Genomic DNA, 19616 nt, shown 5'->3' with positions numbered 1-19616 from the left:
TATTCCTAGTTTAGAGGATCTCACAATTTAATGACTGGGGATAGGAAATTCACACATCTTATGTGCCTGAGATCTGAAAGTCCCGCTGCCTAGGACTAAACATGAAGAGTTAGGTCTGTGACTTGAATATATAGCTCAGCTCAGGTTGCCATACACTTCCATCCATAACATCCAGAGGCTTCAAGCTTCGTGGAAAGTCCTTTGGGACTTCTAGAAGAAATCTGCTTGTGCTATGTCACCCACACCTGAGAGCCAGAAAGAACTGGAGCACTCTTCACTGCTCAGCAAGTCACGAAGGATTGAGGGGAAAAAAAGGGAAAGCTTGCTTAGTCACAAAGCTTTTCCTATCTAACAGGATTTTCAGAATGTCTCAGGTCTTGCTTGCGTATCCTTTGCCTGGAAGATTCACGGGAAATAAGAGCAGGCAGGGCTCATTTATCTGTCACATGCCTGTGTTGCACAATGCAGGCTGCTCTGTCCAGAGGCCCAGAAACCTCTTCATCCCTCTCAGGATTGCTGAACCTTTAGACAGAGAATGACTGAGGGGGGAGGCAGAGCTGGAGGTTTCTTGGATAATTGCACTGTGAAACCTGCTCTCTTTGTGTACATCTTTCCCTCTTTCTTCTGCCCTCCTTTCTCCCCAGCCTCTGTGAGAAGAACACCTAGGGTAGTAGTTCTCAACTGGGGGAAGTTTTGCCTGCCAAGGGACATTTGGCAATGTCTGGAGACATTTTTGGCTGTCACTACTGGGATGGGGGGCGTAGCGCTACTGGCATCTGGTAGGTAGAGGCCAGGGATACTGCTAAACATCCTAGAGTTCACAGGACAGCCCCTCCACGAGGAATTACCCAGCCAGGAATATCATTAAGTGCCAGGACTGAGAGACCATGAGCTAGAGTGGAAGACCCTTTAAAAGCTGGTCCCCCCCAGCAGCATCCTACACAGTCAGCCTCTTAGATAGGGTGCCTACTCAGAGCAGGCCTGACCTGGATTCTGCTTGTCCCAAGTCTCCAGGGTCCAGAAGAGGTAGGAATTGGCCTTGTTCTGACTGATGACGGAGCCAGGATCCGGGTGATGGAGCCAGCCTCTATATCAGGCTGCCTGCTTGCATCAGTGCCCAGGGGTCATGAGGGAAAACTTGTTGCCCTGCGTTGGCTATTCAGCTTGGCTCAGAGAGCCCTTCCACTCCTCAGCCACCAGAAGGGAAGGGAACACAAAGCACCCACATGTTGGCAAGACCTGGGTGCATCCCCCTTTGGGTGAGAGGGGGAGATAGTACCTTCAATCTGTCTCATGGTCTTACAACTTCCATGCCTGTATATTCATCTGCATTCACAACAATCTGTCTTTTCCCCTGATAGCTAAAATCCTAAACTTTTCAACAATCTTGGAGAAAAGCTCACTTTTTTTGCTTGTCAAATGAGACTCTACTTATAAAATACTAATCTTATGGTATGAAATCCTTGACAGTCTTAGGGCAACACAGGAAAAGAAATTCAAGATGAACTTAAAATTCCCTTAGTTGTGTGTTTTCCTGTAATTATGAAATAAAGTTTTGTTAATGAATACAATTATATTTCAACGATGTCTTGGAGAGGGAAGAACTGTTTGGGGGGAATTAACAGACGACTATGATAAGATGGGCTTAGATGTGTATCCTCATTCTATAAAAATTGTTGAGTTATAGTGCACGTCATGAACAGCAACTCATTTGTCTCAGTCTAAGTGCAAGGCATTGCATGAGCTGAAACAAAAAGAAATGTCTTCTCCATCAGGATATAAGTGGAATTTTCACAGGCTTAATGCAGAATGACCGTACTTGCAAGCTGGGAAGGAAGGCAACAATTTCTTAGTTCTTAAAAACCTCTTCAAAGGGCTTCCAGCAAGAGCAGCATCAACTGTAGATCCCCTTGGTGACAGACATGGAGTGCGGAGATGAGGTAGCATCTGCCCTGTGTTGGTCCCGATGCTCCTTCTCTGGACCCTCTTAGCTAGTGCCTGAGTCTGAGGATTCAATTCAGAGAATAGTCAATAAGGAGGTTTTCTGTATCCCAGGAGGCCTCTGGGTCGGCAGAAATAAGGAATGTGTCTTGCATGTGAAGTGACATTGATAATGACTAGAAAAGGTAACTGTGTGTTGCTGTGCACTTTAGGTGGCGCCATATCTAACATGTATGCCATGCTGATTGCACGCTTTAAGATGTTCCCAGAAGTCAAGGAGAAAGGAATGGCCGCTGTTCCCAGGCTCATTGCCTTCACGTCTGAGCATGTAGGTGTTTCCGTTCTTTCCAAGTTTAAGGATATATTCTGTAAAGCCTGAGCTGAAGGAATGGTATTTGGAAGAGCTTTATCCCCAGAGGTTCTCTTTCCAGAAGATGCTTCTTGGGAGAGAATGAGGGTAAAATGAGATGTCCTCCTTTCTTTCTGAAATTCAGGAAAACCCTCAAAGAGAAAGCAGAATGCTTCTACCCCTAGTTCCTACACTTCGTTTTTCTGTAATAATGTTGCATGTTGGGGGAAGGGAAGGAGGATAGAAGGCGGAGTGATTATGAGCTCATTTGAACCACTGATGCTGTACCTACATTACTCAAAACTCCAAAGTATCCTGTTGATGCAGTCTTTCTGTTTGAAAACTCTGATCAGATATTCTACCTCCATGGTGCTTGAACTATTTAATGTTAACCTTTGGCAGATTTAACCAGAAGTTTTATTGCTGTAGAGAAATGGCCTAGTGGTCTGTCACATCCAATCTCTGGGCCAGATCTGCCTCAGCCAAGCACAGTCTCCTGCCTACTGCCAGGCTGCTGGCCAGGCAGGGCGCCGAGAGCTTGGGTATTCCAGGGCATAGTACTTCGTGTTCCTTCCCTGGCTTTCAAAGAGTTAATGCCATTCTCCCTATGACCACTGAGGCATTGAGACAAAGGCCCATCTTGTTCACATAAATTGAGCTAAACAGCTTCAGCCTGCTAGGCTTTCTAGCTTTCTCTCACTTGCCGGGGTAAAGCAGCACACAAGCTCAAAGCCCACTGTAGCTGTTGGAGCAACATCTTGGTTCCAAACTCTCCTGCCACACAGGCCCTGCAATGGACCAGAGACCTGTTCTTGAAAGGCGTATGTAAGCATGACCTGGCGTGTAATTCCTAAGATGGTTCCTTCATGTTCTCTCCGTCAGAGTAGCTGAGGGTCTGGAGGACAGTTGCCTCAAAGATCAAGAAGCTCTCTGATGGTGGGGGAAGTAGAGATGGGGAGGAGAAAGAGGGGTCTATAGGGAGACTAGAGACAAGGGGACATCAGGGGAAGCGGGGAGTCATAGTGGACCTCAGATCGACTACAGAACTTTTCTTTTTCCTGTTTCAACTGGTTGTGTGTGTGTGTGTGTGTGTGTGTGCGTGTGTGGAGCTTCATAACAGGGAAACAAAGAGCAAGTACAGATTGGAAGCCAGTGAATACAATTCACAACCATAGCAGTAGCCATGGAATTAAAGGAAACTAATGATTTATGTTAAGAAACTGTCTTTAAACATCTTGGTTTTAGTCATGTTTGAGTATTTTATTTTTTTAATGCCCTTCCTCAATTTATAGGGGTAAAATTTAGCAGAGAAGACTACAGCCTGAAACCACCTGATGTTTTATTTTCCTATTGCTGCTGGAACAAATCACCACAAACAGTGGCTTAAAACAACATGAATTCATTATCTTATAGTCCTGGAGGTCAGAAATCTGCAATGGGTCAGGCAGGGTTGCATTCCTGCTGGAGATTGTAGGAGAGGTCCTTTCCCTTGCCTCTTTCAGCTTCTAGAGGCTGCCTGCCTTCGTTGGTTCCTGGACACTTCCTCCATCTTCAAAACCAACAGTGTAGCATCTCAACTCTCTCTCTCTCTCTCTGTCTGACCTCTGCTTCTGTCAACACATCTCCTTCTCTGGCTCTCACTCTCTCATCTCCCTCTTTCCCTTATAAGGACCCTTGTGATTGCATTGGATCCACCCAGATAACCCAGAACAATCTCCCATCCCAAGATCCTTAATTTAATCACATCTGCAAAGTCCCTTTTGCCATGTCAGGTAACATATTCATAGGTTTTGGGGATTAGGATGTGAACCTCTTTGTGGGGGAGGGCATTATTCAGTGAACCAAGCCTGACACCCCACCAGGAGATAACTTTCCTTTCTCAGCTTCTCCAAGGGATCCTTGATGTGTAATGACCCCCAGTGACCTCTGTTTAATATTCCTCCACACACACTCCATTCACTCCACCCACAAAGGGGAGGAGTGTTGGTACAAAAAGATCGAGGCCAAGGACAATTGATAGACCTTAGAGCTAGAAGATAGAGCTTTTGATTTAATAATAGATAGAAGGGTTAAGAGCTAAGATTTCCAACCTAGTGTGTCCTTTTTCTTTATTTGAAGTCTGGGTTGCTTCTTCCTTCCCCTAAGCAGCTGTTCTGGCTAGAAGGGCCTACAACTGCTTCTTGCTTGGGAAGGATCCCAGCTGAGGCCTTCTGGGGTAGGTGCCAAGAAGGTCTCTGGACGTGCTTATAGAACAGGCATTTGATTAGAGACATTGGCATCCATTTAGTCCACCATCCTTCATCCCCAGTCACCAAAGCCACACCTCAACATTGGGATTTGTGGCCAGAGTTTATGGCAATAAATAGTGAACATTTTCCTGGACTTGTTCTCTGAGCATACAGTCAAATTCAACAAATGCTTGTTAACTGTATACTACAACAAAGTGTTTGCCCTTATGCAGCCTATGTTTTAGTAAGGGACAGACAGTAAAATAATAAATATTTACTCTGATATCATGTGATGACAAGAGAGAGGGACGGTCGTGGGCTATTTTACAAGATGGTCATAAAAGGTCTCTCTGGAGGTGATATATAGCAGAGACCTACCTTGAACAAGGGAGGGAGCCATCTAAATATCTGCAGGATGGTTTTCCAAGAAATGGAACAGCAAGCACAGAGGCCCAGAGGCAAGATCAAGTTAAGCAAGCTCACAGAAGATGAGGAAGACCGCTACCACCAGATAGAGAGAGGAGGGGAGGAAGGAGACAAGGTGAGAGAGGTAGCTGGGGACTGAGGGCTGTCTTAATCATCTCTGTGTCCCCTGAGCCAGCAGAGGCTTTCCCTGAAACCCTGTGGTCCTCTAGGGAGTTGAATGTAAGTTTCAGTTAAATATCTGGATGTGACCAACAATAGCTTGAAAGAATTAATGCAGCTTTCCACACTGCTTATCTAAATTGTAGTAGAGGCAGAGAAACAGACATGTCAAGAGACTGAAGTGGCTGGTCCCAGAGCTTTCTACCATTCTCCTTACTCTCCCACCATCCCTAAAGGCAGGTAAGATTGATCGTCCCCATTTAAGAAGGAAGGCGCTGCCATGCACCCTCCAGACATGTGGCTGGATGGAATGGCGGAGCTCATGCCCCTGGCCCAGCCTGTGGGCTCTCCTTCTCACGCATTCTTACTCTGGATACTCTCATCCCACTCCAACCCAGAAAACCTGCTTATTTTTTCAATTACAGTTAGTTTATGTCTATAAAATCCCACACTTATTTGCACATATTTTAAATGTCAGCGGAATCATGTAGCCTGTATCTAGATTACTTATGATTTTTTTAAAAGATAGAGAAATTAATCTTCCATCAACCTTGAATTTTTAATTTAGTATAAAATAAAAATCATATGGGTTCTAATATCTATTACCCTTGAATAGAAATATGTTTTGGTTCTAAATAAGCACTAGATTCTATCAGGAGTCTATTGTTATTTTTCTAAAATCAGGGTGGGGGAGGTAAGTGGGCTGTTCGTTAGCTCATTCCCCAGCTATTCTATTGATGAACATCTGGCTACAAGAGTCTTGATGATTTGGGGACACATCTGAATCCTTGTAGCTTCCAATGTTTCTTCATAGTTTCGCCTTCTGAAGCCACCCAGAGCAGTCTATTGCTCTACTCCCGCTTTAACACAGCCCTTCGGATATGAAGGTCACCCATGCCATGTGTCCCTCATGCCCTCTGCTCATGACCAAGCATCCTCTGGGCTCTCTCTGGACACCTGGTTTCCAGGCTCCTCAGCATCCAGGAGGTTTCTGTTCAGATGCTGCTCTGCTCTGATTCATCAACAAATGGTTCCATGAAACATGGTGCCAAGGATTAAAAACGATTCTCCAAGTGTTGTCTCACCAGCAGAGAGACATTCCATTTAAGCTGTCTTCACTTTTTCTTGCTCATTAGGTAGTACCTTTTTTTTCTCCCTAGTTCTTTCCTCTCCATGGGTCCCTTGCTATTTCTGGATAGCATTTAGCTATTTCCCTCCTCCTTTTCCTGAAAATAATAAACAGATGCAGTGTTCGGTACCTAATTTTCTTTTTCATGCCTCATATCACCTTTGTTCCCCGTCTTGAAGCTTTCTATTTGGGCATGTGTTTTTCTTTAAGTATGTGGCATTTGGAACAGTGATCAATTATCCTAGGTAATTGCTCCTCATTTGAGATTCCCTATTCTTTCTCATTAAAGACCAGACAAGACTACTTCCTCTCATTGACCAGGTGCGCCAGATCTCTTACTTATCCCCAATTTGCCATTTGGCAGTTTAGTGCTTACGAGCTTGTTCACTGAGGGGCCTAATTTGAGTAGCTTGTGCTTGCTCAGTGGGGCAGCTGGCTCCTCTGTTCTGTGCCCTCCTGGCAGTGACAAAATTAGCACCATTTTCCCCTGAGCTCCTCCCCTTCAGGGTGGCCCAGGGATCTGCTAACTATGCAAGAGAGAACGCTTTTTTTTGGCGGGGGAATAATGCATCTTTCCAAACCCAATTAAGCTTTCTCTCCCAGTTTCCAGGTATCTTGGTAAGGATTGTCCACTTTGTCTTTCTGAGCTTGTAAAATGAGTCTAATGGCTCTTTCTCATTACTTCTTAGCTACACTGGGCTTTTTAAATGCCTCTAGTCAGTGCCTCATTTACTGGTTTACATTATTTGCTGCTGTTATAAATATAATTCCTTCTGGCTTATGAGACACACTCCCAAAAATATGTGTTAACAGTTCCTATGCTGCCTATTTAAAATTTCAGATGAGTCAAAAGTGGGCATTCAAAAAGAGGTACTCTCTGGAAGCGTAACTTAAAATTCCAGTCAGCAACCCTTTGGAGATGTAAATTGAGGAAGCGGCTCTCTCTTTGGACAGCTTAATGATCTGTAGTTAATAGTAAGAGGCTGCTGGGCAGATGCAGGACAGCTGGGCTTAGGTTAGCCTTTCCCAGCTCTCCAAATTGCACAGTGATTACAGCCATTGAGATTCAGAATCCTACCCAGAATCAATAACCAAAAGCACAAACAAGGATTTAGCAGTAGCTTGTGAGTGTGGGCTTTTTCCACATGCTGTTCTGCCCAAGCCAGGCCCTGACACCTCCTGAGCCCACCCCAGGATGGGCAATCACCCGCACAACAAATAGCCCCTCCAGCAAGTCTGGGAGGGAGTGCTGGATTTAAGGCCAATTTCTCCTCCTACTTGAGTGCACACAGTTTCACTGAACTTGAGAGAAACTGAGTGTAATCTCTTGGAAGCAGAATATAAGTCTGAGAGCCATACAATACATAGCTGCTGGAGGCAGTTGATGTGTTCTTACGCCTTATATGTGAAATCGGCTTGGATTACTGTGTGTTGGGGTAGCAGGTCCATTTACAATTTTTAGTCTTGTTATCTTCACTCAAAAGCCCAAGTGAATTCAAAACAACAACAGAAACAAACAATCCTATTTAAAAATGGGAAAGGACTTGTATAGACATTTCTCCAAAGAAGACATACAAATGACCAATAAACACACGAAAAGATGCTCAATATCGCTAATCATTAGGGAAATAAAAGCAAAACCATAATGGGGTATCACCCCACACCCATTAGAATGACTATTATCAAAAAACAGAAAATAAAAACTGTTGACAAGGATGTGGAGAAATTAGAGCCCTTGTGCACTGCTGGTGGGAATTTAAAATGGTGCAGCTGCTATGGAAACAGTATGGCAATTCTTCAAAAATAGAATTACCATATGATCCAGCAGTTCCACTTCTGGGTATAAACCCAAAAGAATTCAAAGCAGGGCTCAAAGAGATGTTTGTGCACCCACGTTCATAGCCAAAAAGTGGAAGAAGCCAAGTATCCATTGGTGGATGAATGGAAAAACAAAATGTGGTGTATATATACCATGAATATGATTCAGCATTTAAAAGGAAGGAAATTCTAACGCATGCTACAACCTGGATAAAACTTGAGCATCTTATGCTCAGTAAATAAGCCAGTCACAAAAGGATAAATACTGTATGATTCCACTTATATGAGGTACCCAGAGTAGTCAAATCCATAAAGGTAGAAAGTAGAATGGTGGTCGTCAGGGGCTGGTGAGAGAGGAATGGGGAGACGTTGTTTAATGGGTACAGAGTTTCAGATTTGCAAGATGAAAAGAGTTCTGGAGATGGATATAGTGATGGTTGCACAACAGTGTGAATGGACTTAAGGCCGCTGAATCATATACTTGAAAATGGTTAAGATAGTAAGTTCTATGTTATGTGTATTTCATCACAATCAAAAAAATAAATAAAATCCCAAGTGAATGATACCATCTTCTTTCAGCAATCCAGGCTTTGGAGGGACAGGTTAGAAATAAAAGGAGAAAACAATAAAACAGCTGAGGGTGTGGATCCTGACTTTACGTACAACTAATTACAAATATGCTTTTTCTCACAGAGTCATTTTTCTCTCAAGAAGGGAGCTGCAGCCTTGGGGATTGGAACAGACAGCGTAATTCTGATTAGATGTGATGAGAGGTAAGCACGAATCTGCAACCCTTTTTGGTTAGTGACTTGCAAATTCCACACACCTACCTTTTAGTCCCAAAACAGGGATGACTGTCGGGCAGCAACCCTACCTCCATCCTGGCCACTGCCATTCTCTGTTTCTCTTTCACATGGCCTCTTGCTTGGAGTCCTGGGACCTTGCTCCTCAATGCCATGGAGCCTTTCCCATTCTTTGAATCAGAACCTTTGTTAAATCAATCAAAAAATTCTGCACCAAGAAGGTGCAGAAGGATATTCATCACCTGGGCACTTAAGCAACAACCAGCATTCGAGCGCTGATTTATGGAGGTGTCATCATTCTAGGCACCATGGATTATGTGAACTTGATGGAGTGATTACAGCAGGGGCGACAGTTTAGTGAGCAGGAGGTAAATAATGCCCCAGCAACTCATCAGCTTTGTGCTGGATCCAAAGAGCTCTCTTAGGGAAAATCCCTGTCTTAATTGGCACCCAAACCTCCTAGGTACTCTGGAAATGGGTGTAAGAGAGATTAAAAGGCATTTCCAGAATATCTGTGGGCATTTTCTCTAGCTTATTGCCCTGGAACCTATAAAAAATTAAATTCAGTCTTTAAGGAATTGAATAAGAAATTTCACTATATTAAAAGGAAGCCACTCACTTAACCATCTCTTTATTCATATGTACTTATTAGGTAGACATTTTTGATTGCCCAGCATGTCATGAGGCTCTGGAAAAGCATAAGGTCAAGGTGGGGAGATGTGGTAGCATCAGAAGGAGACAGATCCATGGCTGCCTTGCATGGCACAGAGGACATATTCTATCCATGGGTAGTTTGGAAGGCTTCATGCGGCAGGAGGGCCTTAAGCTGGATTTTTAAAGTTAGGGATGACTTGGATGGGTGGAGGGGAAAGTGGGAGCAATTCCAGGAGACCAAATACTACAAGCAAAGCCACAGAAATAGGAATGAGCTTTCGGGGCTCAAGGAGCTGGGCCTGACCAGAGGCGTTGCGGGGAGGGGACAGCCATGGCAGATTCCATTGGCCACCGGGGATTTTGCAAGCTCAGAATCCAAACTGATGAATAAGCATGTCTCCCTCTGGGAGGTAAAATTACAAGGGCTTGTCACTTTCTTCTTCACATTTTATACGTTGCCTGATTTTGTTTAATTGTTTGCAATGAACATATTCATTTTACAATTAAATCCACGTGGTTTTACTTTTTCTTTTGGGGGGAAAAATGCTTAACTCAGCCTTTGAGCTTGATAGGTTTGGAAACAGGATAACTTGCAGGCATTTTTATCCAAGAAGGCATGAATGAAACCACCCTTCAGGGAGCAAGGAAGAGGAGAGATTTGGGTCGTGATGCCGGGTGAGAGGCTGCGGCATGAGGCGGGTGTGAAATGACAGAGGACTGGAGTGAGGGGGACACCTTTTGAAAAAGAATCTGCCTTGTATTTTTAAGGCTACCAGTGTTTGTCACTATCAGGTACTTAAGAATTGAGATTTGAGAAGAAAACTGGCACACAAAAAATATTACTAGCTCGGGGTGAAGGTTTAGATGACTTTAAATTTCTTAATCTTTAGCCAAACTGTTATATGTAAGGAGCCCAGAATTCAGGGAAGAATCACGTAGACAGGCCCTCTCTCCCTAACCAGCTTAGTTAGCAGGTGTTCCTTGAGTTGAACCCCAGTGGCTGATAGATGAGCTGGGAGAATGAACGGAGGGGGCCCTTGACTCCACTCCTTATGGCATCAGTATTGCTGCTTCCGCTCCTATGAAAACCAAGTAGTGACAATGGGAGTGGCCACGGGATGCGTCCACCAGGCCAGCCAGCCAGCCAGGTATTCATGGGAGCCAAAGCCTGACCTGAGGACAAGTGACTTTCTGGAAGCAGCATCATGCCCCAAAGAGAGGTGCAGGCCGGTAAGAAGGAAGAACAAGAAGGAAAAGCAAAAGAGTTGCAGGGAAAGGGACCCCAGACAGGGCTGCCAGGACAGAGGCCAAAAGGTGCCTGTCCTTCACCCATAGCAGAGAAAGGAGCAGAAAGTCGAGAATGCTGGAAAACCACAGGGGTCTAAAACCAGTGACTGGCCAGGTGGCCTCAGATTTTAAAGTCAAAGAATTTTATTTCAACAATTTTAGAAGCCCTGAGAAAAACTAAAAGACAATGCTAAAAATTATTGGTGTTTCAGAAAATACCTCACTGTCCACTGCCCCTCCATCGGCATATGCGCCCATTGGGAGGGTACAGAGGGAAGGAGGCCATCAGGCAGCTAAGGCTGGGGGGGCTTTCTCCTTCTGCTCATGAGCCTTGTGGGATGGGAAAAGAGGAAGAGGAAGAAGACAGAAAAAAGGAAAGAGAAAAAAAGATAACAAATAAAAGATGTGAGAAATAAGGCTCAGGAGAAAGAAATTTGTGGTGAAAATGTGACGTGAAGCAAGGACGAGGGGCATACTGGATGGAAATATAGGTGGGAGCAGGAACAGTTGGTTGAGCTTGACAGGTTTGGAAACAGGATAAAAAGGGATAAATGATCATTTTTACTTTCTAAAAAGCAATACATGCTTACTTTAAAAAAAATAATAGAAAATAACATGGAAAATCATAGTTCCACCAACCAAAGATCATTACTAATACCACACTAGTGTCTAAAAATCTCTTTTTAAGCATTAAGCTTTGTTCTTTTTTTCTTCTTTTTTTAATTTATGTATTTGTGATCATGTTTCTTTTTCTAACTAGACATGCAACATAAATGTTTTTCCATGTTATTACAAACAAAAACACACTTCACTACATAGTATTTGAGGAGTGACGATGTCAGAAAGCACGTTAGTATTTGGAGGAGCTGGCTCTGGAGCTGGACTGTTGGCAATCAGGCCTCAGCTCCAGCACCAGCTCGGCAAATGGCTCTCTGTGCCTCCGGTTCTTTACTGGAAAAAAGGACAAATAATGGCATCTGCTTCATAGGGTTGTTCTGAAGATTAAATGTGTTGGCAAACGTAAAATGCTAAAAATGACACCTAGAACAGAGCAAGCACAAACATCTAGACCTCTCCTGCACGTGTCCCTGTTTGGGTGTTGCTGTTATAAATAACCTTTCCATCCTTCAGTGAACATTCTGATGTGCCCAGGGCTTCTCCATTTACGATTATTTCTTAGTATAATTGCGAACACACTATATGAACATTCTTAAGGAAGGTGATACATCAGGCCAAATTGCCTTTCCAAAGGTTTCATCAATTTATTTTCCTAGCAGTATTGTATGAGAGCATGTTAAAAAAGAAAAAATTAAAGCTGTATTGTAGTTATGTGTAGTCTTTAATTCTATGTTGACAATTCACATCATCTGTGTAGCATGAGTTTAAGGCTGAGAGCCTGGCCTAGACAGCTTAAGTGAAATTGAAGTGTTTGGGGTCAGGAGCCAAGGAGAAGGGCTTAGACAGTCGTTTGTAGCCCCCATTGCAGTCAGAATCAGTGAAAACACTCTTGGCAGCCATTTTGTTTCTATTACCATGTCCTTGTGAAAGTCAGATGGGCAGTTCAGAAAATCACTGAGGCGGATGGGGTGGGTATCTACATTCTTGTTCCTCCAATGTGCTTTGCAAAGTCCATCCAGGCTTTGCAAAACATGAACCTGGACCTCCTCTCTGAGGCTTTCGTTTTTTACAGTTACTCTTTCCAACTCTGCACGCAGTCCATCAGTGCTGGGGTTTTATCTGGTCTGCAGACAGTTGACTTAGTAGGAAGCTCATAGTTGAAGGCAACATCCTAGTGAAGGAGAACCGTCTATGCCTTTCTAACAACAAGCCCAAAGCCACATGTGGAAGAAGATTCCACGAGATCGGGTCCCGTAATTAACAACCACAGGGCTCAGTTCAGTGACCCGTTCAGAGTGAAATGTGGCTCTCAGTTAAAATGAAGAAAGAGAAACAAAGAGTAAATCTTCATTTGTTTGGAATACGTTCTCTCAGAGTTGAAAATCAAAAAGCATTTTAATTTTGTTATATATACACTAATAAGTAAAACAAGATAAAGTAATGGAAAACTCAGTTCACCATGGCCTACACGTTAATGGAAGTATTATAACTGAAAAGAGTATTCTATTTTGTAAAAATTAATTATTAAATTCAAAAGAGGAAAATGTGGGGCCGGCCAGGTGGTGCAGTGGTTAAGTTCATGTGCTCCACTTCAGTGGCCCAGGGTTCGCAGGTTTGGATCCCAGGCACGGACCACGCTGTGGCAGCATCTCATGTGAAAGAGAGGAAGATTGGCACAGATGTTAACTCTGTAGCAGTCTTCCTCACAAAAAAAGCAGTAAAATAAAAAATAAATAAATAAAGAGGGAAATGTGTGAAATGAATCCTTCATTTTATAAGTTCTAGTTTAAGAGCTCCCTTTCCTTGTTAGCAACAAGTTGAATATTCACAGTGATGAGGTTAATGAATTTTACTTATGTTGTTGGGTCTCACATTTGCAAAATTTAAATTAGTGGAATCTAAATTAATTATGCATTAACGTATCTAAGGATAGAGAAGAAAAGTCTGAGCTAATATCTAAAGGAAAATAAATATTTGTGAAAGAAAACTGAGGGATATTTCATAATTGGATTAGGCCACTGAACAAAAGGATTTTTCCCAAAGTTTCAGTCAGGCGAGGATGGAAAACTTCTCTTCTGTGGATGATAATTTGGGAGAATACAAAATTCTGTAAGATGGAAGAGGGTGCCCTGTGAGCTACTTCTTTTGGCTGTAGGCAGTGGCCTTGGTTGGAAACACAGTGGTGGACAAGGTGGACATAGTCACAGATGCTGCAAAACTTAGTCAGCAGAAGGCAGTGCAGAAGGCAGGCTGAAACACACAGAGGCCATGGCATGTTCTAAGCCATGCATGTGAGAGAAGTTGGCTTGTTCAAGGAACTGAGAAGAACTTCTGGAGGGAAGTGGTCAGAATGTCCTTGTCATAAAGCACCTTATGAGCCATACTGAGCTGTTTGGATTTTAGGCTGAAGACATGGGACATCACTGAAGGGTTTTGAGCAGGAGAGCCACATTGTATTTTTATGTTAGAAAGATCATTTTAAATGCAGAGTGAAGTGTAGATTCGAGGCTGGCAGTCAGTGTCTATGGTAGTAATGTGACTAGGAGATGATGAATGGTAGGCTGAGCAATGGAGACGGAGTGTTGGAATTAATAGAAATTATTGATTGATTGGTGTACAGGTTGAGAAAAGAGTCAAGGATGAATGCCAGGCTTCTGGCTTGCCAGCTAAGTCCATGAGATGCTATTCTCTAAGATAAGGAACTGTGGCTGAAGTGAAAAGCTCAGATTTGGAGATGTTGAGTTCAATGAGCTTATGAGACATCCAAGTGAGGGTGTCAGGTAGGCAATTGGAAATAGGAGCCTGGAGCTTGGATGGTATACAACGGATGCCATGTAGAGTGGGCCTAGGAAAAGACTCTGAGGAGCATCCACATTTCAGGGACAGGCAGAGTCAGAGGAGCCTACAATGGAGACTGAGAAGGAGCAGCCAGAGTTGTTGGAGGAGAATGAGGAACTGGGCCATGAGGGCCATGAGAGTGTTTCTAGAAGGAGCGGTTAACAGTATCAGATGCTACCAATAGATGAAATGAGGTCAACAACCACCCATCATTTACTTACAAGGAAGGGGCTAGTGAGTTTGAGAAGAGAGGTTTCAGCGGAGCAGTGAGGGCCGGAGGCAATTCGCAGTGAGTTGAAGGGTGAGTGGGAGAAGAGGAAAGAAAACAAATACAGGCAGCATTTCCAGAGGTTGAGCTGCAGAGGAGAGGGGGGAGGGGAGGAGGCAGGCAAATACAGGTGGAAGCTGGAGGGGGCATTGAGTCCAGGATGGTTTTTGGTCTTATTTCTTCTCAACTGTGAGGTGAAGGACCTCCTAGAGTGGAAATGTGAATTATATGCAAAAAAGAAAGGATAAAATAGATAGCAGAGGTTTCATTTTCCTAGTAGAGTTCCTTATTCTTTTAGCTAAAATTGTGTAGGATCTTTCTCTGAGGAGCTCACGAAAACTCTGAAATTATCTCACATTATATACGATTGGAAGGAAACAAGAGGGAGAAAAAAACAGGAATGGTGATGGGAAAGCAGGGGAAAGGTCTAGAGAGGACTGATGAGGAGGGGAGGGGCAGAGACCTGACGTGCGTTGTGTGGACAAGTTGCTAATGCCTTTCAGTTCAGAAACGCTCAGAGTCGGAAAGGGTTGGAAATCCAATCTTTTTTTTTTTTACTTTGTATTTTTGTGAATAATTTCAAACTCAAAAAAATTGCAAGAATATTAACAAGAACTCCCATATACTCTACCCCCAAATTCACCAATTGTTAACATTCTGACATATTTGCTTTGTCATTCTCTTTCTCTCCATAGATATAATTCAATATTATATATTGAGTATTACACTATTCCATATATAAATTATATGTATATTATAGGTATAGTTTTTTCTGAACCATTTGAGAATTCCTTGCAGACATCATGCTGCTTTACCCCTTAATACTTCAATGTGAATTTCCTAAGAAAAGCATGTTCACTTACATAATCACAGTACAATTATCAAAATCAGGAAATTTGATATTAACGCAAGACTATTATTTAATCTGTACACCGTATCCAAATTTCATCAATTGTCCCAACGATGTCCTTTAGTGCTAATTTTAACCCAGTACAGGATCACACATTACATTTAGTTGCCACGTCTCTTTAGTCTCCTTTAATCTGGAACACTTCCTCATCTTTCCTCTGTCCTGTATGGCAGGGATATTTTTGAAGAGTATAGACCATCTCTTTTGTAGCATAGTTCTTAATTTGAGTTTGTCTGATATTTCCTCATGATTACATTCTGTGATGCATTTGGGGCAGGAATTCCAGGGAGATGCCCCTTGTCTTTCTCAAGTGCACCTTGTCAGGAGGTTTGTCACCTCAGTGGTGAAGTCAACTGTGACCATTTGGTTAAGGGTGTGTCTGCCAGGTTTCTCTACTGTGAAATGACTATTCTCTCCTTTGCAGTTAAGAAGGATCTTGTAGGGAATGCTTTGAGACTATATAAATATTGCTTTCCTCCTGAAACATCCATCTACTAGTTTAGTATCCATTGATGACTCTTGCCTGAATTATTATTATGATAGTTGCAAAATAGTGATTTTCAAACTCCATCATTCCCTCTACATTTCTTAGTTCCTTCCATTCCACTGTAAGGTAGAGCTCTCCCTCTCTCTCTGTTATTTATTGTCAGTGTGGACTCACAGGTACTTGTAGAAATTAATTCTCTCTGGCTCTCTCTCCCACTTTCTCCCCTCTCTCTTCCATTTCTCCATCTTTCACCCCTCCCTTCAGGAGTTCCCTTAAGTTATCTAAATTAGTAGTAAATTGCTGTAAAACCTTACAAAAAATAAATCTGACCAAGATTTGTGACACCTGTTGGCACAGGACTAGAAAAGTCACTGACCTTCCTAGCTCCCATGTAACACAAGAATTCTGTTAGCTATTTTTTATTTTCCTCTTCAAATTTTAAAATTGATATCATAATAGTTTATAGCATTGTGAAATTTCAGTTGTACATTATTATTTGCAAGCCACCATATAAATGTGCCCCTTCACCCCTTGTGCCCACCCCCTGACCCTCTTCCCCTCTCGTAACCACTAAAGTCTTCTCTTTGTCCGTGTGTTAGTTTATCTTTCACATGTGAGTGAAATCATATGGTGTTTGTCTTTCTCTGTCTGGCTTATTTCACTTAACATAATACTCGCAAGGTCCATGCATGTTGTTGCAAATGGGACAATTTTGTCTTTTTTGTGGCTGAGTAGTATTCCATTTTTATGGCTGAGTAGTATGTATATATACACCACATCTTCTTTATCCAATCGTCAGTCAATGGGCACTTGGGCTGCTTCCACGTCTTGGCTATTGTGAATAATGCTGCAATGAACAAAGGGATGCATAAGTCTTTTTGAATTGTTGATTTCAAGTTTTTTTAATAAATACTCAGTAGTGGGGTAGCTGGGTCAAATGGTATTTCTATTTTTAGTTTTTTGAGAAATCTCCATACTATTTTCCATAGTGGCTGCACCAGTTTGCATTCCCACCAGCAGCGTATGAGAGTTCTATTTTCTCCACATCCTCTCCAACATTTGTTATTTTTTGTCTTGGTGATTACAACCATTCTAACGGGTATAAGGTGATATCTTATTGTAGTTTTGATTTGCATTTCCCTAGTGATTAGTGATGATGAACACCTTTTCATGTGCCTATAGGCCATCTGTATATCTTCTTTCGAAAAATGTCTGTTTGTATCTTCTGCCTGTTTTTTGATCAGGTTATTTGTTTTTCTGTTGTTCAGTTGTGTGAGTTCTTTACATATTTTGGAGACTAACCCCTTGATAGATATATGGCTTGTAAATATTTTCTCCTAGTTGGTGGGTTGTCTTTTCATTTTGTTCCTAGTCTCTTTTGCCTTGCAGAAGCTCTTTAGTCTGATGAAGTCCCACTTGTTTCTGTTTTCTTTCATTTCCTTTATCCAAGTAGATATGGTATTCAAAAAGATCCTTCTAAGACTGATGATGTCAAAGAGTATACTGCCTATACTTTCTTCCAGGAGTTTTATGTTTCAGGTCTTACCTTCAAGTCTTTGATCCCTTTGGAGTTAATTTTTGTGTATGGAGAAAGATAATGGTCTACTTTCATTCTTTTGCGTGTGGTTGTTCAGCTTTCCCAACATCATTCATTGAAGAGACTTGCCTTTCTCAATTGTATGTTCTTAGCTCCTTTGTTGAAAATTAGCTGTCTGTAGTTGTGTAGTTTTATTTCTGGGCTTTCGATTCTGTTCCATTGATCTGTATGTCTATTTTTGTAAGAGTACCATGCTATTATGATTACCATTGCTTCATAGTATATTTTGAAGTCAAAGATTGTGATGCCTCCAGATTTGTTCTTGTTTTCTCAGGATTGCTTTAGGTTTTGGGGGTCTCTTTTTGCCCCATATGAATTTTAGGATTCTTTGTTCTATTTCCATGAAGAGTGTCAGTGGGATTCTGATTGGGATTGCATTGAATCTGTAGATTGCTTTAGGTAGTATGGACATTTTAACTGTATTTATTCTTCCAGTCTATGTGCATGGAATATCTTTCCATTTCTTTATGTCATCATTGATTTCTTTCAATAACATAATTTCCATTTTATAGGTCTTCCAACTCCTTGGTTAAATTTACTCCCAGATATTTTATTCTTTTTGTTGCAATTGTAAATGGGATTGTATTCTTGAGTTCTGTTTCTGCTAGCTTGTTATTAGAGTATAGAAATGCAATTGATTTTTGTAAGTTGATTTTGTACCCTGCAACTTTGCTGTAGTTGTCGATTATTTCTAATAGTTTTCCAGTGGATTATTTAGGGTTTTCTATATACAAAATCATGTCATCTGCAAACAATGGGAGTTTCACTTCTTCATTGCCTATTTGGACTCTTTTTATTTCTTTTTCTTGCCTAATTGCTCTGGCCAAAACCTCCAGTACTATGTTGAATAAGGGTGGCGAGAGTGGGCACCCTTGTCTTGTTCCTGTTCTCAGAAGGATGGCTTTCAGTTTTTCCCCATTGAGTTTGATGTTGGCTGTGATTTTGTCAAATACAACCTTTATTATGTTGAGGTATTTTCCTTCTGTACCCATTTTACTGAGAGTTTTTATCATAAGTGGATGTTGGATCTTGTCAGATGTTTTCTCTGCATCTATTGAGATGATCATGTGTTTTTTGTTCCTCATTTTATTAATGTGGTGTGTCACATTGATTGATTTGCAGATGTTGAACCATCCCTGTGTCCCGGGTATAAATTCCAGTTGGTCATGGTATATGATCTTTTTAATGTATTGCTGTATTCAGTTTGCCAATATTTTGTTGAGGATTTTTTCACCTGTGTTCATCAGTGATATTGGCCTGTAATTTTCCTTCTTTGTGTTGTCCTTGTCTAGCTTTGGTATCAGAGTGATGTTGGCCTCATAGAATGTTATGAAGTGTTCCATCTTCCACAAATTTTTGTAATAGTTTGAGAAGGATAGGTGTTAAGTCTTCTTTGAATGTTTGGTAGAATTCTCCAGAGAAGCCATCTGGTCCTGGAATTTTTTTTGGGGGGGGAGGGGTGGGTTGATTACTCTTTCAATCTTTTTACTTGTGATTGGTCTATTCAGATTCTCTATTTCTTCTTGGTTCAGTTTGGGGAGGTTGTATGAGTCTTATAATTTATCCATTTATTCTAGATTGTCCAATTTGTTGGCATATAGTTTTCATAGTATTCTCTTATAATCCTTTGTATTTCTGTGGTATCTGTTGTAATTTTTAATTTTTCCTCTTTCATTTCAAATTTTATTTATTTGAGCCTTCTCTCTTTTTTTCTTAGTGAGTCTGGCTAAAGGTTGGTCAATTTTATTTATCTTCTCAAAGAACCTGCTCTTTGTTTCATTGATCCTTTCTGCTGTTTTTGTTTGTTTGTTTCAATTTCATTTATTTCTGCTCTAATTTTTATCATTTTCCTCCTTCTGCTGACTTTGGGCTTTCTTCTTATATTTCTAGTTCTGTTAGGTGTAGTTTAAGATTGCTTATTTGAGATTTTTCTGGTTTGTTAATGTGGGCCTGTATTGCTATGAATTTCCTTCTTAGGACTGCTTTTGCTGCATCCCATGTGAATTGGTATGGTGTATTTTCATTCTCATTTGTCTCCAGGTATTTTCTGATTTCTCCTTTAATTTCTTCAATGATCCATTGGTTGTTCAGTAGCGTGTTGTTT

At 41.7% G+C, this 19616-nt stretch overlaps 1 protein-coding gene across 1 annotated transcript in view; it reads left to right on the top strand.

The window, feature by feature from the left end:
* Window positions 1–19616, top strand: part of GAD2 (glutamate decarboxylase 2) — a 78478-nt gene that overhangs the window by 9826 nt on the left and 49036 nt on the right. Inside the window, exons 7-8 of the mRNA XM_008529164.2 lie at window positions 2154–2269; window positions 8744–8823. Coding sequence (XP_008527386.2) covers window positions 2154–2269; window positions 8744–8823 — 196 coding nt within the window. The remainder of the gene's footprint in view (window positions 1–2153; window positions 2270–8743; window positions 8824–19616) is intronic.

The sequence above is a fragment of the Equus przewalskii genome, chromosome 30, assembly GCF_037783145.1.
Source record: "Equus przewalskii isolate Varuska chromosome 30, EquPr2, whole genome shotgun sequence".
NCBI lineage: Eukaryota > Metazoa > Chordata > Mammalia > Perissodactyla > Equidae > Equus > Equus przewalskii.
The sequence above is the reverse complement of the archived record's forward strand: the minus strand, read 5'-3'. Positions and strand labels throughout refer to the sequence as shown.